General features: G+C 38.7%; 2 protein-coding genes across 2 annotated transcripts; both read left to right on the top strand.

The window, feature by feature from the left end:
- The first annotated feature begins 7,142 nt into the window (after positions 1 to 7,142).
- On the top strand, positions 7,143 to 8,460 carry LOC112775463 (uncharacterized). Its single transcript, XM_025819087.1, has 2 exons — positions 7,143 to 7,214; positions 7,420 to 8,460. The coding sequence occupies exons 1-2, from the start codon at positions 7,143 to 7,145 to the stop codon at positions 8,458 to 8,460; spliced, it is 1,113 nt and encodes a 370-aa protein (XP_025674872.1).
- Positions 8,461 to 8,496: 36 nt separating this feature from the next.
- LOC112775457 (uncharacterized) lies at positions 8,497 to 9,306 on the top strand. The gene has a single exon (XM_025819075.1). It carries the CDS (start codon positions 8,497 to 8,499, stop codon positions 9,304 to 9,306), a length of 810 nt encoding a protein of 269 aa, XP_025674860.1.
- Positions 9,307 to 21,852: the final 12,546 nt, after the last annotated feature.

Genomic DNA, 21,852 nt, shown 5'->3' with positions numbered 1-21,852 from the left:
TAGGATTCTCACTAATAAAGGATCATGCAACAAACAACGCAAAATAGCAGAAAAACCAGAACATAACATAGAAAAAGAGGGGAGGAATAAAAACGAAAGGAACTCAACCACCTTAGTTATCCTAGCGGTCGCTTTATTCTTCAGGTTCTGCTCCTCAGTGAAGATGATTCGCCTCCCTTTTGTGCCAGAAAACCCATAAGCACAGCGTCAACACCAAACTTAAAGGTTTGCTTGTCCTCAAGCAAAGAAAAACTGAAAACAAGAATAAATAGTGAGCGGAAAGAAGAATATAAAGATAAAAGAATAAGAGAGAATTAGGATTGGGAGAGAGAGAAAGAAAAGTGAAAACGGTGCGGCAACGTCAACACGTACGCGTGCAGCATGCGTACGCGTGGGTCGCGAATTTTCTTAATGACGCGTTAGCGTCAGGTACGCATCCGCGTGCTATGGATTTTGTGCGATTCGCGCGAAGCCAGCCAAGCTTCCGCGCGACTCTCTGTTCGCATGGCTTGGGAGCCAAATTTTCATACGACGCGTTCGCGTCGTACACGCGCTCGCATGGATGGCCATATGTGCACAACTAACGCGGACGCGTCAGTAACGCGTCTGCGTGCCCAAATTTGTGCTTTTAGCACACTTCCTACCCAAGCCAGCACAACTCTCTACCCAAATACTCTTTTATGTCGAATTTACAGGTCACGCGTTCGCGTCAATGACGCGCTCGCGTGAATGGCGAAAATCACAACCTACGCGAACGTATGGGGTACGCGAACGCGTGGGATCGTTTGTGCAAAAGGCTCCATTCTGGCGCCACTCCTGCGCAACTCTCTGTCAAATTTATTTTTCATACACATCCATCTGACGCGTACGCGTCATTGACGCTTGCGCGTCGTGTGTTCTTTCTCCTTTTTTTTTGAAATATGTATAGAGCTCAAGGTGTTCGGTTCCTACGATAAAATAGCTGCATGATCAGAAAATTAGTAAGAACTCAGTAAAAATCAAACAAGTAAGAAAACTACTACTACAAAAAATAACTAAAGATACGAAATTATCGGGTTGCCTCCCGACAAGCGCTTCTTTATCGTCACTAGCTTGACGGTCAGCTCCTCTAAGGAGGAGGATCATAGGGGCTCAGCTCTTCACCCCTTATTTTGAACTTCTTTCCTGTGTCTCCATAACGTAGCTCAATATGCTCCAGAGAGAGGATTCTGATTACTGTATAAACCCATGCTGGATTGCTGGTCAACACCACCTTCATTCTTGGGGAGAAACCTTCAGTGGGAATCTTTTTGTTTCTCCATCCTCTGGGTACTTTCTTCTTTTTGGGAACCTTCTCCTTGGTATATGATGCATTCATAACACCAAACTTAGGTTCGATATCAGGAGGAATTTTATTGACTATTACCAAGGGAGGGTTGAGCTGCAGATTTTGCTGTGTATCATCAGGGGATTTTTAAAGGTTTGGATCAATAAGCTCAGCCTGCATGCACCTCTCTTTTTCACTTGTTGGATATATATCTTTGAAGACATGAAAGACCAGTTGCTCATTATGCACTCTAAGCACTAATTCACCCACTTCTACATCAATCAGAGCTCTTCCAGTGGCTAGGAATGGTCTTCCTAGAATTATAGAGGTATTCTCATCCTCTCCCGTGTCAAGAATCACAAAATCTGCTGGGAGGAAGAACTTACCCACTTTGACCAAGATATTTTCCACTAATCCGTATGCAGGCTTCATAGATTTGTCTTCCATCTATAATGCTATCTTTGTGGGTTGTGCCTCTTGGATTTGCAGCTTTTTCATCATAGATAAGGGCATTAGATTTATGCTTGCCCCCAGATCACATAGGGCTTTCTCAAAGGTTGTGCTCCCAATGGTGCATGGAATTTGAAAGCTCCCTTGATCTGGCATCTTCTTTGGCAAGTTATTCTAAATTACAGCATTACATTCCTTAGTCAGGACTACTGTCTCATCTCCCTTTAAACATTTTTTCTTTGACAACAGCTCCTTCATGAATTTGGCATAGATAGGCATTTGCTCCAAAACCTCAGCAAAAGGAATATTGATTTGTAACTTTCTGAAGATTTCCAAGAACTTTGAGAACTGCTTGTCCTTAGTCTCTTTTTGAAGTCTCTGAGGATATAGCATCTTAGGTTTGTACTCAGGAGCCTTTGGCAATGTAGGATGAGTGTCAAGAGAGTCTGGGAATGGATTGTCCGCACGCTTTAGAGGGCGTGCTCCAATTCTCCTTTCTTCTCCTCTGGAGCTTCCTTTTCAACTAGCTCTTCATTGGCCTTGGTCTCAGAGCCAGCTACTTTACCACTTCTCAAATGAATAACCTTGCAGTCTTCTCCTGGGTTCACCACTGTATCACCTTTAAATGTACTTGTAGACCTCTCCAGTATTTTCTTGCTCAGTTAGCCCACTAGTACCTCTAAATTTCTAATGGAGGCTCTGGTTTCTTGCATAACTTGTGCTTTCGTACTTGCCACTTGTCCACTTATCACGGTGATAGCCTTGCATTCCTCTCTTAGATTTAGAATTGTGTTACCAGGAAGGCTATTAGTGGTCCTCTGATCAATTTCATTAACTCTGGTGGCTATTTGACTCATTTGAGTCTCCAGGTTCTTGATAGATGCTTTGGTTTCCTGTCTAAAACCCGTCAATATTGCTTCCAAATCATTGTTCTATTGGAAACCGCCCTGAGAATTATTATTAAAGTTTTGAGATCTCTGAGGTTGATCCCTCCATCCAAAATTTGGGTGCTTTCTCCATCCCTGGTTGTATGTCTTAGAATATGGGTCATTGTTGGGATTCCTGGGACCACTCCCCATGTAATTCACCTGTTCAAAAGAAGGTTGAGCATAATCATAATTATCATTTTGCATAGAGTTACCTACCATGTCATATGAGACTTCCTGTGGTGGATTTTGTGTGTTGATAGTTGATACTTGCATGCCACCTATCTGTCGAGTAAGTAGATTTATTTGCTGAGACATCAGCTTGTTCTGAGCGAGAAGAGCATTAATAGCTTATACTTCCAACACGCCTATTTTCTGAGGGGTTTCAGAGTTCACTGGATTCCTGTTAGATGAGTATAAATATTGGTTGCTAGCAACTGATTCAATAAGCTCAATAGTCTCCTTCGGTGTCTTCTTCTTGTGCAATGAACCTCCTGCAGAATTGTCTAAGCACATTTTGGACATTTCACCCAAGCCTTCATAAAAGATATATAGTTGAGTCCAGTTGGAGAACATGTCTGGAGGGCATTGCCTAATCAGTAGCTTGTATCTCTCCCAAGCTTCATACAGAGTCTCACCATCCTTCTGCCTGAAGGTCTAAACCTCCATCCTAAGCTTAGTCAGCTTCTTTGGTGGGAAAAATTTAGGGAGAAACTCAGTAACTACCTTGTTCCAAGTGTCCAAACTCTCCTTGGGTTGGGAATCTAGCCATTGCTTTGCTCCATCCCTCAGAGCAAACGGGAAGAGCATGAGTTTGTACACATCAGGGTTTACTCTATTTGTCTTCACAATATCACAAATTTGCAGAAAACTAGAGATAAATTGATTTGGGTCTTCGTGGGGAAGACCGTGATACTGGCAGTTTTGTTGCACTAGAGTGACCAGTTGAAGCTTCAACTCAAAGTTGTTCGCAGTAATAGGAAGCACCACAATGCTCTTTTCATACAGATCTGTAGTAGGAGCAGAGAAAGAGCCAAGTACTATCCTTTGTTTATTCCCATTTGGGTTTGCCGCATTGGTATTCTCAGTATTAGTCGGATCCATAGTGGATTCTGCAGCCTTATAAAGTCTTGCTTGTTGTAAACGCCGCCAGAAAGTCCTTTCAGGTTTAGGATCAAAGCCTAAGAGATGTTCTTTGTCTCTGTTCCGGCGCATAGACAAACAAAAAACAAGAAAGAAATGGGAATCTCTACGTTAGAGTGCAGAGAATTCCCAGTGAGGTAACCTGTGTAAAGAGATAAAAATATTGAATAAAATAAATAGAAGAAAAATAATAAATAGTCAACACCAAACTTAATTTCAGAAATTAAGAAAAATATTGGTGCTATTTATTTATAAAAAAAATTTCAAAATTTTTTTTTGAAAAATTGAAATTTAATTAAAATATTATTTATTTTTTTTTTTAAATCAAGTAATAAAAAAAGTTATTAGAACGAAATAGGGGGAGGGGGGTTACGTAAAAATAAGAGAAAATATATATATAAATTTTATTATTATTATTATTATTATTATTATTATTATTATTATTATTATTATTATTATTATTATTATTATTATTATAGATTTTAATAAAATTAAAATTAAAATGCCTAATCTAAGCAATCAAACAACTAATAGTTGTTAATCACAGTCAATCCCCGACAACGGCGCCAAAAACTTGATGCGGTATTTTACAACCCACACTACTAATCGGCAAGTGCACCGGGTCGTACCAAGTAATACCTTATGTGAGTAAGGGTCGATCCCACGAGAATTGATGGATCAAGCAACAATAGCGTTTGATAGGATTAGTTAGGCAAGCAAAAAATGGTTTTGAGATATTCAAAGAGCATTAAACAGTACTTTAAGAATTTTAGAAAGTAAGCAGCAATGAGTTGGGAATAAAATATTTGAGAAAGCAGTTAAGGTTTCAGAGTTATCTAATTTCTGGATTAACTTTTATTACTAATTAATTTAATCATGCAAGATTTAATTTCATGGCAAACTATATGTGACTAGACCCTAATTCCTTAGACCTTCCTAGTCTCCTCTAAAATTCATTAATTGCCAATTCCTTGGTTAATTAATTCCAATTAGAGGGTGATGATCAATTTCTAGTTTATATGCCAAAAGAATCCTAATTATCCACAAATAAGGGGATTATATGTCATGTATCCCTTTAAATACAAACAATTAAAAATTCAGTATAATATGTTTTCAAACTATTGTTCAAGTAAAGAGTTTTTCCAAGTTTTACGAGAACTCAATTAGAACATGGGTCATACTTCCATTCCACCCAATGTTCATAGAATAAAGAATGAAAACAATTATTGAAATATAAATCAAGACATGAATTAAATTTAAAAGATCAAACGAATCAATCCATGAAAATAGACAGAGCTCCTAACCTTAACAATGGAGGATTAGTTGCTCATGGTTCAGAGAAGAAAAATAAGGGTTCTGGTAACAAGTGTGTACCCTGTCTAAATGTACAGAGTTCCTATTTTATAACTAATCCTAATAAATTTAAAATCTAATTATCTAAAACTAAAAATAATATCTTTTCCTAAAAGATAAGATTTGAATTTAAATTCAAATTAATTAACAAGTCTTCAGCTGATGGGTGGGGACCACTTGATTGTCCATTCTGCAGCTTCAATCTGTGTTTTCTGGGCCAGAAACTGGGTCAAAACGTGGCCCAAAATCCACGCCAGTGATTTCTGTCACTTTTGCAGATCGCCCACGTCACGCGTACGCGTCGCTGGTCTTTTTTGCAAGTCACGCGGAGGCGTCGGTCACGCGAACGCGTCGTTGAGCAAGTCTTCAAATCACGCGTACGCGTCAGTCACGCGCACGCGTTGCCATGGATACCTCTAATGCACGCGCACGCGTTAGGCACGCAAACGCGTCGTTCTTTGCAACTATCTCCTTTGATTCTTGTGCTGCAGAAACTCCATCAAATTCCACCGAATGCTACCTAAAATAAATAAAATTGCCCAAAACTCAAAATAGCATCCATAGTGGCTAAAATATAATTAATTCTTAATTAAACTCAACAATTTAAGTGCAAATTCACTAGGAACAGATAGACAAGATGCTCACGCATCAGTGACAATCAACACAACTTCATCCTAATATGTCAAAGACATCTTAGCATTAGAAAGCATAGCAAAATCTATCTCTATAACATGTATGTATTTTCTCTTAGCCCTATCATTCTACTCATGAATGTAGGGACAAGAGAATCTATGATGAATACCTTGTTCTTGAAGAAAAGTAGTGAAAGAATTTAAAGTATATTCACTTCCATGATCACTTTGAAATTCTCTTATCTTACTTTTAGTGAGATTTTTCATGAGATTTAAATTATTTAAAAGAAATGAACACTTGAGATTTGTTAACAAGAAAAAAAGATATGTATATCTAGAATAAGCATCTATGAATGTAACATAATATCTAAAGCCTAATTGTTAGATCATAGGTGAGCAGGGGCGCAGGTACATAGAAGAAAAGGGGGCAATGCCCCCCCCCCAAAATTTTAGTTTTTATTTAAAAATAAAAAAATAGTCTAGTCCCCCCTTTCTTTATTTCCCAGCCCCCTCTTTTTTTGTTCTATCTTTTCCAAACCCCCTCCCTTTAATTCCTTAAAAAAAACCCAGCCCAATAGCCCATTTCCTATCTCCTTTTTTTATTTCTCAACCCCTATCCCTTTTTTTAATTCTCAACGTACAATCATTCCCCAATCCCCATCCCCTTTTTTTATTTCCCAGCATACGAGTCTCTCCCTCTTCCCCTTCCCGCCTTGGCTTTCTAAAATTTCAGGTAACAACTTTTTCTATTCTTCTTCTTTTTTATCTCTTTAATCTTCTTATCTTTTATAATTTTACCTCTTTGATTTTTATTTTTTTTATTTTTTGCAGATTAAAAAAAAGATAGTAGTTTAACAAGTGATTTTTCACTCCTCTTTCTCAAAAAAGGTTCTATTTTTATTCTTTTTTATATATTTAGTTATTTACTTAATTAGTTAATTTATTATTATTTGTTAATTAAGTTTATGTTATTATATGTTAATTTGTATATTTAATTTTTTTTATTAGTTAACTATTTAATTACAATTTTATATTATTTATACTAGGATGTTAGTATTATTGTTTTGAATTTTAATATTTTATTTTATATTGAAATATAATTTTTATATTTTATAAAGATTTAAACTGTAATTTACACTTTTCACTAAATGTATTTTTAATTATAGGAACTTATTTGGCCATTTGAATTATGAGTAAGTTCAAAACCATTGATACATTTTTTAAAAGAAAAGATCAAGAGAATGAAGATGCTTCTACTATTACTACTCCAATACTTGAGGGGTCATCAAATTTCATTACTTCAAGTTCTTCATTGAATAGCTCAAAGCGTCCATGACTTCTTCCAAATCAACTGGATGTTTTTCGTTTGGAAAGAGATCCTGGAATGCGACCAATGATTTGAAAGTTTCCTCCAAATAAAAGAGATGAAATCCATCGGGCTTATATTAAAGTTGGGCCAAATCAACCAATTCTTGATAATTATCCATTTTCTGGTGATAAAAGTCATCGTCACTTTCAAGCTTCATGGTTTAAATTGTTTCCATCTTGGTTAGAATATTCTATAGAAGATGATGCTATATATTGTTTTCTGTGCTTTCTTTTTGCTAAGGAACCTTCAATCAATACGGGTTCAAATGCTTTTATTGAGAATGGTTTCAGGAATTGGAAGAAAGTAAATAGTGGAAAAGAATGTGCTCTTTTGAATCACATTGGCAAAGGTCCTAACTCATTCCATCATAAGGCACTGAAATCATGTGATGATTTGATGAAACAATCACAACATATTGACAGACTTCTTCATAAGCAAACATCAGAAGAGATTGAAAAGAATCGAATTCGACTAGGAGCATCTATAGATTGTATTAGATGGTTGACATTTCAAGGTTGTGCATACAGAGGACATGATGAAAGCCAAAGTTCAAGCAACAGAGGTAACTTTTTGAAAATATTGAAATTTTTGGGATCTTACAATGAAAGAGTGAAAAAGAATGTTTTGGAAAATGCTCCAAAAAATGCTAAATATACTTCAAATGATGTCCAAAAAGAAATTCTACATATTCTTGCTACTAAGGTGAGAAATTCAATCAGAGAAGAGATTGGAGATGCCAAATTTTGTATTATTATTGATGAAGCTAGAGATGAATCTAAAAAGGAGCAAATGGCCATTGTTTTGAGATTTGTTACTCTAGATGGTTTTGTTAAAGAGAGATTTTTTGATCTTGTGCATGTCACTGATACTTGTGCAACAACTTTAAAGAAAGAATTGATTTCTGTCCTTTCTCATTATAATCTCCAAGTTGAAAATATTAGGGGTCAAGGGTATGATGGTGCTAGCAACATGCGGGGTGAGTGGAATGGTTTGCAAGCTTTGTTTCTTAAAGATTCTCCACAAGCATACTATGTGCATTGTTTTGCTCATAGGTTACAATTAGCATTGGTGGCAGCTTCAAGAGAGGTACTTCAAATTCATGAATTTTTTACTCAATTAAACTCTATTGTCACTATTGTTAGTGCTTCTTCAAAAAGACATGATCAATTACAAGAAGCTCAAGCAATTGAAAATGCAAACTTGGTTGCTCAAAATGAATTAGAAACAGGCAAAGGTGCGAATCAAATAAGCACTTTACAAAGAGCTGGGGATACTCAATAGAGCTCTCACTTTAATTCTATTTGCAGTTTGGTAAAAATGTTTACTGCTACCAATATTGTTCTCAATAATATCATTGAAGACGGGACAACTTATGCACAAAGAGGTGAGGCTTATGGTGTTAGTAAAATATTATTATCATTTGAATTTGTTTTCACTTTGCACTTGATGAAAGAGATTATGGGAATCACTAATGTTCTTTGCCAAGCACTGCAACAACAATCTCAAGATATTCTTAATGCAATGCATATTGTTTCTACATCAAAGTTACTTCTTCAACAATTAAGAGATGGTGGATGGTGCAATTTTCTTGCAAATGTTAAAGATTTTTGTGAAAAACATGAAATTAAAGTCCCTAATATGAGTGCACAATATGTTTTTGGAAGAGGTCGATCTCGTCAACCAAGTGTGACAGTTGAGCATCATTATCGAATAGATGTATTCTTGGCAATAATTGACTCTCAAATACAAGAGTTGAATAGTAGATTTAATGAGCAAACAATAGAGCTTTTGACTTTGAGTTGTGCTTTGGATCCTAATGACAATTTCAAATCATTTAATATTGAAAAAATCAGCAAGTTAGCAGAGAAGTTTTATCCCCTTGACTTTCCTTCTAATGAGCTAAATATTTTGAAATCTCAGTTGCAACATTATCAGCATGATATACCAAATCATTTGAAAGGCATTGGTACACTTTATGAATTGTGCAACAAGTTGCAAGAAATGGGAAAATCAAGAACTTATCACATGGTTGATAGATTAATACGTCTTGTTTTGACTCTACCAGTGTCTACAGCAACAACAGAAAGAGCTTTTTCAGCAATGAAAATTGTTAAGACAAGACTCTGAAGTAAGATGGCTGATGAATTTCTTGCAGACAACTTGGTCATCTATATAGAAAAAGAATTAGCAGCTATTTTCGACACAAATTCAATTATAGATGATTTTGAAAATAGAAAAGAACGTCGAATAGCTTTTTCATGATACAAAACTGTAAGTGGTAATTTTTATATATTATTGTCTTACTTTGATTGAGATTATATATATATATATATATATATATATATATATATATATATATATATTTAATTTTATCAATAGAAATAGTAATATAAAATATAACACCGCCCCCCTAAATAGTTAGCCTAGCTCCGCCCCTGTAGGTGAGGGTCCCTAAACATCAAATAAAGAAGTTCTAAAGATTGATTATAAATGATTTGAGAATCTGAAATAGGTTGTTTATGCATTTTGACTTTTGCATAATGAGCACAAATAACAGAATCAAAAGCATTTTGTTTATTAAATTTAACCAAATTACATTGAGTAAGAACTAAAGGTACAATCTTAAAGATTGCATAGCCCAATCTTTTGCACTACAACATATTATTTGAACTAAAATAAAAATTTAAAACAACATGATTATTAACAGTAGATTTCAAGAATCTTGAAATAGCAACATCGAAAAAACGATATATTCCTCCTTTACGATAACTCTGTAAAAATATTTGTTTAGAAAATTTGTATTTAACAAAACAATAACAATCATGAAACTCAAAGATGATAGAATTGTCATGAGAAAATTTGGAAACGGATATCAAATTTTTAGTAATATGTGGTGTATGAATTAATTGTTGAAGTTTAAACCATCTTTGAGAATTAAGATTAACCAAAAAAGAGTTATCAATATGAGAAATAGTCATACTTTTTTCATTACCTATCATGACCTATTTTGGACTAATGTATTCAGAATATGAGAGAAGATTAGACTGATCTAGTGTTACATGGTGAGAAGCATTAATGTCAGAAAATCAGACAAGATAACAAACAAATGATGGAATAGCCATGTAGGCAGTGGGATGATGAAATGATGTTGGGGGTGGGAGAGTTGTGTTGTTGTTGATGGACTCCGATGAAAGAGTAATACTATAGGAGGAAGCAATTAATGGAGTTGAATTTTAAAGAAAAGGAGCATGTGATGTTGAATAATATTGATTTTGTAATGAAAGGAATGATTGAGATTGTGATTGAGAAGGGATTTCTTGATCAAAGTGATGATAATAATGCGATGCAATATGTCCCATCCTCCCACAAACTTGACATTGGAGTATTGGTTCTCCATTGTAGAATCTACCTCATCTTCTAAATTTTCCTTTTCTTTCACATTTGCCTCCAAAATTTATTGCTGAATTAGGGATGGAAGGAAAAGAAGACTGAGCTAAATGTGTTTGAGGCATCAAGCTTGGTGGTTTCTTGGATTTTTTCAGCATATTAAAATGAGTCATTCTGATGGTTTTGACTTCAGGTAAGGAGAAATTTTTTTATTTGGAATTGATTGTTGTAAGGATCATTTGATAATCTTCACCGAGATCTTCGAGTAATGCTTCAATATATTCTTTAAAAGAAAGAGCACTGCCTAAAGCTACTAGCAATCAGCTATATTCTTGATCTTATAGATATAATATATGTTGTCAAACCATGTTTCTTGACTAATTTTAGTTGATTCTTGAATTGCTTAACCTTATACTTTATGGAATTTGCAAAATATTCCTCAATTTGGGTCCAAATTTGATGAGCAAGCATGCAAGAAACCATCTTATCCTTGAAATTAGTTTCCATAGAGGCAAGCATCCATGAAATAAGATTGTTATCATCTTGCCTCCACTACTTGTAAAAGGAAAAAATAGTACATACCAGCAACATAATCTTCAAGAGAATTGACTTTTGATGAAACTTTTTCTGCATAAAAATTATCTTCTAAGTCTTGTCTATGGATTGATGCAAGTTCTTGTTGCATCTATGTTTTGTGATTGTTTTCACCTAACTTATAAGTGATAGGATTGAATGGTCACTGAGCATAGATGGTAATATGGTATAAATCATAGAAGGGAAAGAATTATTGTGATTGTTGTTGTTAGAAGCTGCATTTCTACTCGTATGAGTAAGAGTAGGAGTATGTGAGGCTATAGATTTGTATCAATCTGAGCTCATGATACTATGACAGAATAGCCAATAGAAGAGAAAAAAGAAGCAATAGCTTCAGACCCAAGAAATGCAAAGAGAATGTATGAGTAGCAGAGAAAAATCTATATAATAAACTGAACTATAAAAACTAGCAATAGAAATGTAAAAGGTGTATTACAATTACACATATCCAAACCTTATATAAGAGCTTAAGACACCAGTGAAATCAATACTACAACTTACACAATCTTGAACTTCACATATCAGATTCTTGTACAAAAATTGACAACTAACAACTAATGTAACAAACTTTCCTCCTTGATTTCCTTTATATTCTTGCAAGTAAGTAATATAACTGTGTTAATGCATTCTATATAATTCTTAATACTTGTGGATTTCTCAATATAGAAATTGTTCCGATGGTTACCTGAAACTATAGGTCGATCTCGGTCGAGATCTTCTGTGTAGGTCAGAGCCGACGTGTCCGGCAGATGTATAGCAGCCGGAGCTGGTGTGTCCGACTTGTGGAACTGAGAATGCTGCCGATCCTTTGTCACCGAAGGGTAGGGGGTACCTGCAAGGGACTCCGATGCTTAAGTTAGCAAGGGTATTAAGCAAGTATTGAGTAGAATCAGAGTATGAGTTATACCTGGGTGCTCCAGTGTATTTATAATGGTGAGATGTGACCTTCTTCGGATAAGATAAGTTAGTTATCTTATCTTATCTTATCTTTTGTTGAGGTCAGCTTATCTTCCATGGAACCGCCCTTATCTCTATAGGCTTGGGCTACCTTTGGATAGGGGTCGTATTCCTTGAGTTGGGCCCTTCTTTGGGCTTTCCTGTCGATTTGGCCGAGTTCTTTATGAAGAAGTCGGTTCGCTTGACCTAAAGAGGTCGGTCGCTTTGCTACTGAACATCCCGGCTCGGACAGATCGACCCAGGGTATGAACAGTGCCCCTGCTTGAGCTCGATCTTCTTTTTTGAGGTCGAGTCTTTGACTTCGGTCCTTCTCTAGTGAATCCGAACACAAGCATTTTGTCGATTCCTTTGTAGAAGCTTTTTGAGTGTGGACGTTTTTCTCTAAAAGCGCGTGCTTTTATATCAACGCTTTGGGAACGTGCGAGGGTTTAATACCTTCATTAATTGGTATTAATTGCCCCGTTTTTCCTTGTGGCCTTTTATTTTGAATTTGCGATCCGAAAACGGTTTCCCTTCTTCGCTCCTCTTCGTAACTTCTCCCTTCGTTCTCTCGCTCTCTGTCTTTCGCCCACATTTTGCTTTTCTTGCGTTGCGGCGTCGTTCAGTGATCGGTGATTCCGTCTCTCCATCTCCAACTTTTGTGAAGCTTCCTGCTTTTTTCCAGGTTGGTTCCATTTTCTTTTTGTTTTGCTTTGTCTTTAATTCTCTGGTAAATTGTTGATATTTGCTTGAATGTCGAAAAAGTTTGAACCTTTCTTATGATCTTATGTTTTCTTGTCGCTGTAATGTGTTTTTTCTTCTTCGCGTATTCCTGGTGTTTCTTTTTTGCGGTTTTCTAGGGGTTTGCATGTTCTATTATTGCTTCTGGCTGTTATTTATGGAAAAACTGTCTCTTGCTCTTTATTGATGTACCTTTGTTGGGAGATAATGATACCTATAGTTTGCTTTTTGCTTGGAGTGCATTTTCTTGACTTCCTCTTGATACTTTTTAGGGTTTTTGCTTAAGTCTGCAAAAGGTTGTATTTTTCACGATTTTCTGTTTGGTGTTGTTGACATTGCTCTTTGCTGGTAGACTGTAGAAAGATAGTGGCTTTGATGATTTTTGTGTTTCTACTTTCCTTTTTCGAAATGCTTTGTTTGTTTGAAGTCTTCTTTTCTTGTTTGAGAGATGCTAGGATGCGAGCTGTAGATTTTTCCTGAAAACCTTGTTTTGTTACTGCCTCCAAAGGATGCCCCAGAACTTTGGTTTGAGTCTTGGGGTTTTCCTTTTCTGTTTGTTCGCCTGTGTCGTATTAATCGAGTTGTTTTGTCCTTCGTCCGAGATGTTTTTAGTAATCCCATATTCTTTTCTTATTGTAGGATTAGTTGGCCTCATGTCTTCTCGCAATAACATTGTAGAGATGTCTTCCAGAGTTCCCGAGGGGATGTCCGATTGGCTGGACTCCCTTGTCTTGATGTGTGTCTCTGTTGTGGATGCTGAATTTTGCGTAGAGTTGAGGAAGTGTCATAGGATCTATGGTAATAGTGCCCGGGAGAGGGATTATGAGCTTGTCGCTCCTGATTCTGATGAAAGGGTTTGTTTTCCTACCTCCATCGAGGGAGAGCGTCCCTTCTTCTATGCCTATGAATATTTCTTCAGTTAGTTGGACATTACTTTTCCTTTTACTGCTTTCGAGACCGACCTGTTGTGGTCGTGTAACATTGCCCCATCCCAGCTTCACCTGAATTCCTGGGGTTTTGTCAAGATCTTTCAGCTACTTTGCCAAGAGTTAGGCGTAACACCTTCTCAGACTCTTTTCCTTTATCTATTTATTTCTGCCAATCCTGGTGGTTCTTCCAAAAAGAAAGCTTCCTGGGTTTCTTTCAGGTCTGCCCAGGGCCATAAAATTTTTGCCATGTATGACGAGTCCTTTAAGGATTTTAAGAATTACTTCTTTTAGAGTTCGTGCTGTCGAGGGGGCCCGCCCCTTTTTTCTTGATGAAAATGATGAGCCTTCTTTCCCTCTAGAGTGGCAGAAGGATGTGAGAGTGTCTCGGTATACATGGGAGATACTTGACGAGGTTGAGCGTGCTTTTGTTGTTGTTCTTGAGGATTTATGAGGGGAACCACCCTATCTGGATACAAAAAGGTTTTTGAATGACCCGTCCTTAGTTCGGACTGTTTTGGGTACTTGTTTGACTTGTTTCTGTACTTGTTTCCTTAGTTTTGCTTCATCTTCTTGTGATTGTAACCCTTTACTATGGCTGATTCTGTATTTGCAGAGATGTCTAAAAACAAGGACTCCATGAAGGCCTTCAAAAAGGCAAAGAAGGCAACTTCTGCTCAAAACATCTCGGCTAAGGTGGCTGGAGAGGGATCTTCTCAGGTTCCAGTACATCCTCCTGTGCCGAGTTCTCCCGGGCCGAGGAAAGCAATTCTTATTCCTCGGGTTCGTCTGGTCGATCCTCCACAGACTTCTGCCACTGCTTCTGGTGCTCCTCCCTTATAAAAGCAAAAAACGTCCGAGCCCTTTAACCTGGATGCCCCGGATTTTGATGCTGTCGAGTTTGTTGACCAGCAAATTGCCCCCTATGGTGGGCTCTCCATGGATGATGTGTCTCTTCTTCAGCATCTGGAGTTTATCACCAGAAGTAGTGTAAAAATGGCACATATGGGTGCGGCTATTTTCCGAACTGTTCAGGGGATCCCGATTCATGCCACAAAATCCTTCATGGAGGAGGCCAAATCAGAATTTGATCGGATCAAGGGTCTGAAGGAGGAGTTGGAGGTAAAGTTGGCGAAGGTAGAGAAGGAACTGGAGGGTGAGAAGGCCAGCTCTATTGCCTTGGCTGCTTCTTTGAAGTTGGATGAGGACATGGCACTGAAGCACAAGGATAGCTATGTCTCAGCTTATAGGGAGTTGGTGCATCTCCGGGATGATTTGGAAACTGCTCGGGTTGATTATGCCGAGCTTCAAGGTCACCTTGTAGGCAACGTGACTGCCGCCTCTGAGAACCTGATGGAGCAGTTCCGGATTGTTGCTCCTGATGCTGATTTGACTCTCGTTAGTCTTGATAACGTAGTAAAGGATGGCAAGATTGTCCCAGATGATCCCGATGATGATGTTGAACCTCCCCTAGTGCCTTCTATCAAGGTGTCGACCTCCTCGGTTCCTCTAGTTATGTCTGATCCAGATTCTAAACCGAGATGATGGAACTGTAGATGATGTGCCTATTCAAACTCGCCTTCCTTCTCCCCGTACTGATGCTGCCGGGAAGGCTCCCGATCTTTGCTGATCTTTTTTTTTAAGTATTTGTGTAAATAGCCCGGTTTGTGGGCTTTTGAACTGTTTTATTGTTTTGTTTAACTGCTGACGCTTTTTAGTTGCCTGCCTGGCAACTTTTTACTTTGAAAAACAAAAGTAGCTTTCTGAGGTAGAATTTGGTAGCCTCTTGAAGCTTTATTATACTATGCTTCTATTGCGCTCTAACATGGTATCTCTTCTGGTTTCTGAGAGTGTTGGAATCTTGCTGCTTGACCTTTTTGGATTGCTTTTGTACTTATTATTTGTATCTTGGATCCTTTGAGGCCGTGACTGTATGGGTCCGACTTGTTTTCTCGGTTTTCTCGCTTTTGCTTGTATTTTTAGCGCCCCATAACCGATATCTTTGCGTTGGTCCCCTTCTAAGTTATTTTCATAATCCTCTTTCTTGGACCTTTGTTAGGTCTCTTTCAGGGATTACTTTTATAACTTGTATTGTAGGAGACCGACTTCGTTAGGTCGATCTATTCTAAGTTATTTTTGTAATCCTCTTTCTTGGACCTTTGTTAGGTCTCTTTCAGGGAATACTTTTATAACTTGTATTGTAGGAGACCGACTTCGTTAGGTCGATCTCTTCTAAGTTATTTTTGTAATCCTCTTTCTTGGACCTTTGTTAGGTCTCTTTCAGGGATTACTTTTATAACTTGTCTTGTAGGAGACCGACTTTGTTAGGTCGATCTCTTCTAAGTTATAGCAATTCCTCTTTAATAGGGTTGACCAGACCTTTTTCCAGGGATTTGCTGATAACTTGGGTTGACTTGGTCCGAATTTTTAGTAGTCGGCCAGTCTTTTTAAGTTATTATATAGCAATCCATAAGACCTTGTCAGGTTCTTTTTTGGGATCACTTTCGATAACTTCTTGCATTATTCTGTGTTCATTTTTGCCGATTTGTAGATGGCGGTTTCTGTCCTGGTTTGATCGTCCTTTAGGTGAATCGCGTTTTCACCTTTGTCGGACGATCATTCCTATCGAGATCGTACAGTGAATCTGTTCTTCACTTTCTGTCGATCTGTTGCTTTATAATCGGACGATGAATGCTTCAGATTAATGCGTCTTGGAAATTTGTAGAATATCTGAAATGTATTTTATTCAAAGAAAGTGCAAATATATATATGCGGGAGTTTTTCGTTCCCTTAAGTCGGATTAAATCTCAGTCTTGATGCCTCATTAAAAAACCTTTTCAGGAAAAAGAGTGCATCTTGTGATGAGATCTTTTACTTTTCCTAGCTATAGTACCTTCTTAGGTTACAGGCGTGCCATGATCTAGGGAGTTCTCGTCCCTCAAGTTCGGACAGTCTGTAGTAGCCCTTCCCAAGTACTTCTTTGACTCGGTAGGGTCCTTTTCAGTTGGCTGCCAACTTTCCTTCTCTGGGTCGAGTTATTCCAATATCATTTTGGATTAAGATGAGATCGTTCTCAGCGAAACCTCTTGACACTACCTTTTGATTATACTTGGAAGCTGTTCCGAGGGTTACCTGAAACTGTAGGTCGATCTCGGATGAGATCTTCTGTGTTGGTCGGAGCAGACGTGTCCGGCAGGTGTACGGCGGCCGGAGCTGGTGTGTCCGACTTGTTGGACTTGGTGGTGGTACTGATCCTTCGTCCCCGGAGGGTGGGGGGTACCTGCAAGGGACTCTGATGCTTAAGTTAGCAAGGGTATTAAGCAGGTATTGAGTAGAATCAGAGTATGAGTTATACCTGGGTGCTCCAGTATATTTATAATGGTGAGATGTGGCCTTCTGTGGATAAGATAAGTTAGTTATCTTATCTTATCTTATCTTTAAGTGAGGTCATCTTATCTTTAAGGGAACCGCCCTTCTCTCTGTAGGCTTGGGCCGCCTTAGGATTTGGGGCGTGTTCCTCTATTTGGGCCCTTTGTTTGGGCTTTCCTGTGACTTGGCTGAGCTCTTTGAGAAGAGGTCCGTTGTCCTGACCTGAAGAGGTCGGTCGCTTTGCCTGTAGAACATCCCGGGTCAAACAGCTCGACCCAGGGTATGAACAGTGCCCCTGCTTGAGCTCGGTCTTCTCTTTTTGAGGCCGAGTCCTTGACTTCGGTCCTTCTTCGGTGAAGCCGAACTCAAGCATTTTGTCGATTCCTTTGCAGCAGCTTTTGAATGTAGAACGTTTCCTCTAAAGGCGCGCACTTTTATATCGGCGTTTTGGGAACGTGCAAGGGTTTAATGCTTTCCTTAATTTTAGCATTAATTGCCTCGTTTCCTTTTGGCTCTTTATTTTGATTTTTGAAAGCCCAGAAACGGTTTCTCTTCTTTGTTCTCTCCGCTCTTCTATTTTCTTGTTTTGCGCCTCTCCTTTTCTCTGTGTTCGCGTCGTCGTTTGGCATTTCTGGAGCTTCTGTTTTCGCCTGGAGTTTTACGTTTCTCCCTACGACATTGCTCTTTGTTCGCGTTCTTTGTGAGAAGGTGTTCCCAGATTTCCATCTTCAGTTTCTTTCGTAGCTTTGTCTTTAGTTTTTTGGTGAAGTTTTGTTTTCGCATGTTTGAAAGCTTTGAACCTTTTTGTGATCTTTGCTTTTGTTTCCTTCACTGTAAACATGTTTTGCTTTCTTTCATTCTCTTTTTGGCATTTTCGTCGAGGCTTTTCTAGGGTTTTGTTGCTTCTGACAGAGAATCTGCATCTGTTCCTTGTTTTTGGAGGTTTGCTTTTTGCCTGATCTTTGAAAAAAGGTTGCATCTTTAATGGTCTCTGCTTGGCGTGTTTGATGTTTGGGATTGCTTGGCAGGCTTGTAATGATTTGCTGTGTTTTTCTTTGGTGAAAAGCGTTTGTTGTTTTGAATCCTTTTTGAGAAATGCTAGGATGTAAGCTGTAGAGTATTTATGGAAACCTTGCTTTGTTACTGCCTCCAAAGGATGCCCCAGGACTTTTGGTTTGAGTCCTGGGGTTTTCCTTTTCGCTGTTTCATCTACTGACCGAGTTGTTTTCTCCCTTTGTCCGAGATGTTTGTAGTAACCCTTATCTTCTTTTCCTACTTTGTAGGATTAGTTGGCCTCATGTCTTCTCGCAATAATATTGTAGAGATGTCTTCTAGAGTTCCCGAGGGAATGTCTGATTGGCTGGACTCCCTTGTTTTGTTGTGTGTTTCTGTTGTGGATGCCGAATTTTGCACAGAGCTGAGGAAGCGCCATAGGATTTGTGGTAACATTGCCCGTGAGGAGGATTACGAGCTTGTTGCCCCTGATTCTGACGAGAGAGTGTGCTTTCCGACTTCTTTTGAGGGAGAACGCCCCTTTTTTTATGCTTATGAATACTTTTTTAGCCAGTTGAACGTTTCTTTTCCTTTTACTGCTTTTGAGACTGATCTGTTGTGGTCGTGTAATATTGCTCCATCCCAGCTTCACCCTAATTCCTGGGGTTTTATTAAAATTTTCCAACTTCTCTGTAGTGAACTAGATGTAACACCTTCCCAGACTCTTTTTCTTTACTTGTTTGTTTCTGCCAAGCCTAGCGGTTCTTCAAAAAAGAAAGCTTCTTGGGTTTCTTTCCGGTCCGCCCAGGGCCATAAAGTGTTTGCAATGTATGATGAGTCCTTTAAGGACTTCAAGAACTACTTTTTTAAAGTTTGAGCTATTGAGAGGGCCCGCCCCTTTTTTCTTGATGAAAATGACGAGCCTGCTTTTCCTCTAGAGTGGCAAAAGAATGTAAGAGTGCTACGTTACACATGGGAAATGCTTAGTGAGGTTGAGCGGGCTTTTGTAGTTGTTCTTGAAGATTTGTGGGGGAAGCCTCCCCATCTGGATACGAAGAGATTTCTGAATGATCCGTCCTTGGTTCGGCCTGCTTTGGGTATTTGTTTGTCTATTGGCCCGACTTGCCTCTATATTTATTTCCTTTTTTGTTCCTCTTTTGTAACTCTTTGTCATGGTTGTTTTGTGTTTGCAGAGATGTCTAAGAACAATGACTCCATGAAGGCCTTCAAGAAGGCGAAGAAGGCAACTGCTGCTTTAAACATTTCGGCCAAAGTGGTCGGCGAGGGGTCTTCCCAGGCTCCAGTTAAACCTCCTATTCCGAGTTCTCCTGGGCCGAGGAAAGTAATTCCTATTCCTCGGGTTCGTCTGGTCGATCCTCTACAATCTTCTGCCGCAGCTCCTGGTCCCCCTCCTACTAAGAAGCAAAAAACATCCGAGCCCTTCAACCTGAATGCTCCGGACTTTGATGCCATTGAATTTGTTGACCAGCAAATTGCCCCCTATGGTGGGCTTTCCATGGACGACGTGTCTCTTTTAAAGTATTTGTATTTTATTACCCAAAATAGTGTGAAGATGGCCCACATGGGTGCGGCTATTTTTCGAACAATTCAGGGGATTCCGGTTCATGCTACCAAATCTTTTATGGAGGAGGCCAAGTCAGAGTTTGATCGAATCAAGGGTCTGAAGGAGGAGTTGGAGGTGAAGTTGGCCAAGGTGGAGAAGGAACTGGAGGGTGAGAAGGCCAGCTCTATTGCCCTTGCCGCTTCTCTGAAGCTGGCCGAAGACATGGCTTTGAAACATAAGGATAGCTATGTCTCGGCTTATAGGGAATTGATGCATCTTCGGGAGGAGTTGGAAACAGCTCGGGTTAATTATAGTGAGCTTCAGGGTCACCTTGTGGGTAGCGTAACCGCTGCCTCCGAGAACCTGATGGAACAGTTCCGGGTTGTTGCTCCTGATGCCGACTTGACTCTCATCAGCCTGGATAATGTCGTGAGAGATGGTAAGATTGTCCCTGATGACCAGGATGATGAAGAGACTGATCCTCCCCCAGTGCCTTCTCTTAAGGTGTCGACCTCCTCTGTTCCTCCCGTTACATCTGATCCGGATTGCCAGATTCTGAACCGGGATGATGGAACCGTAGATGCCGTGCCCCTTCAGACTCGTCCTCCTTCTCCTCATACTGATGCTGCCGGGAAAGCTCCCGATCTTTAGCTGATCTTTCTCTGGATATTTTGTGTAAATAGCCCGGTTTGTGGGCTTTTGAACTTTGTTTTGTTTCTAGTTGTCTGTCTTGCAACTCTTTTTTATCAAAGTAGCTTCTGAGGTTGGTTTTGTGGTGACCTCTTAAAGCTTTTATCGTATTATGCATGATATCTGTTGAAATTTTGCTGTTCTGGCCTCTTTAGGTTGTTTGCGTGCTTTATGGTTTGTAGCTTGGATCCTTTTGAGGCTGTTCCTGTGGGGGGTCCGACTTGTTTCTTGGTTTCCTCGCTCTTTTTGTATTTTTAGCGCCTTATGACCGATTTCTTTATGTTGGTCCCCCTCAAAAGTTATTTTGTGATCCCCTTTTCTGGGCCTTTACTCGGTCTTTTTCAGGGATTATGTTGATAACTTTTTAGTGGTAGGAGTCCGACTTGGTTATGTCGGTCTCCTTTAAGTTATTTTCGTAGTCCTCTTTTTTGGATCTTTGTCAGATCTCTTTCAGGGACTACTTGTATAACTTTTTTAATGGTAGGAGTCCGGCTTGGTTATGTCGGTCCCCTTTAAGTTATTTTTCGTAGTCCTCTTTTTTGGATCTTTGTCAGATCTCTTTCAGGGACTACTTGTATAACTTTTTTAATGGTAGGAGTCCGGCTTGGTTATGTCGGTCTCCTTTAAGTTATTTTTCGTAGTCATCTTTTTTGGATCTTTGTCAGATCTCTTTCAAGGACTACTTGTATAACTTTTTTAATGGTAGGAGTCCAGCTTGGTTATGTCGGTCTCCTTTAAGTTATTTCTGTAATCCTCTTTTTTGGATCTTTGTCAGATCTGTTTCAGGGATTACTTTGATAACTTTTTTAATGGTAGGAGTCCGACTTGGTTATATCGGTCTCCTTTAAGTTATTTCTGTAATCCTCTTTTTTGGACCTTTGTCAGGTCTCTTCCAGGGACTACTTGCATAACTTTTCGTTTTGGACAGACTTTATTATGTCAGGCCCTTCTAAGTTAAAGTAATCCTCTTTAATAGGGTTGGCCAGACCTCTTTCCAGGGTTTACTTATAACTTGGGTTGACTTGGTCCAATTTCTGAACGTCGGCCAGTCTTTTAAGTTATTATATTAGCTATCCGTAAGACCTCATGAGGTTCTTTTTTTTGGATTGCTTTCGATAACTTCTTACATTATTCTGTGTTCATCTTTGCCGATTTGTAGAAAATGGTTGGCGTCTTTAGATCGTCTTTTGGGTGAATCGCGTTTTCACCTTTATTAGACGATTGTCTTTATCGTGGTCGCGCAGTGATTTTGTTTTTCACTTTCTGCCGACCTGTTGCTTTATAATCGGACGATGAATACTTCAGATTAATGCATCTTGGAATCTTGTAGAATATCTAAATAAACTTTATTCAAAGAAAAAATGCAAATATATACATGTGGGAATTTCCTTGTCCCTTTAAGTCGGGTACGATCTATGTCTCGATATGGTGCCTCATTAAAAAACCTTTTCAGGAAAAAAAGCGCATCCATTT

The sequence above is a fragment of the Arachis hypogaea genome, chromosome 3 (genome assembly GCF_003086295.3).
Source record: "Arachis hypogaea cultivar Tifrunner chromosome 3, arahy.Tifrunner.gnm2.J5K5, whole genome shotgun sequence".
Classification (NCBI taxonomy): Eukaryota; Viridiplantae; Streptophyta; class Magnoliopsida; order Fabales; family Fabaceae; genus Arachis; species Arachis hypogaea.
This window is presented reverse-complemented; position numbering and strand designations above follow the sequence as displayed.

What these genes read in the sequence shown, in the direction of transcription:
- LOC112775457 (XM_025819075.1), top strand. Translation starts at nt 8,497, where the DNA reads ATGTTTACTGCTACCAATATTGTTCTCAATAATATCATTGAAGACGGG.
- LOC112775463 (XM_025819087.1), top strand. Translation starts at nt 7,143, where the DNA reads ATGACTTCTTCCAAATCAACTGGATGTTTTTCGTTTGGAAAGAGATCC. An exon ending in ATGCGACCAATGATTTGAAA is followed by an intron (nt 7,215 to 7,419) that starts GTTTCCTCCAAA and finishes CTTTTTGCTAAG; the next exon opens with GAACCTTCAATCAATACGGG.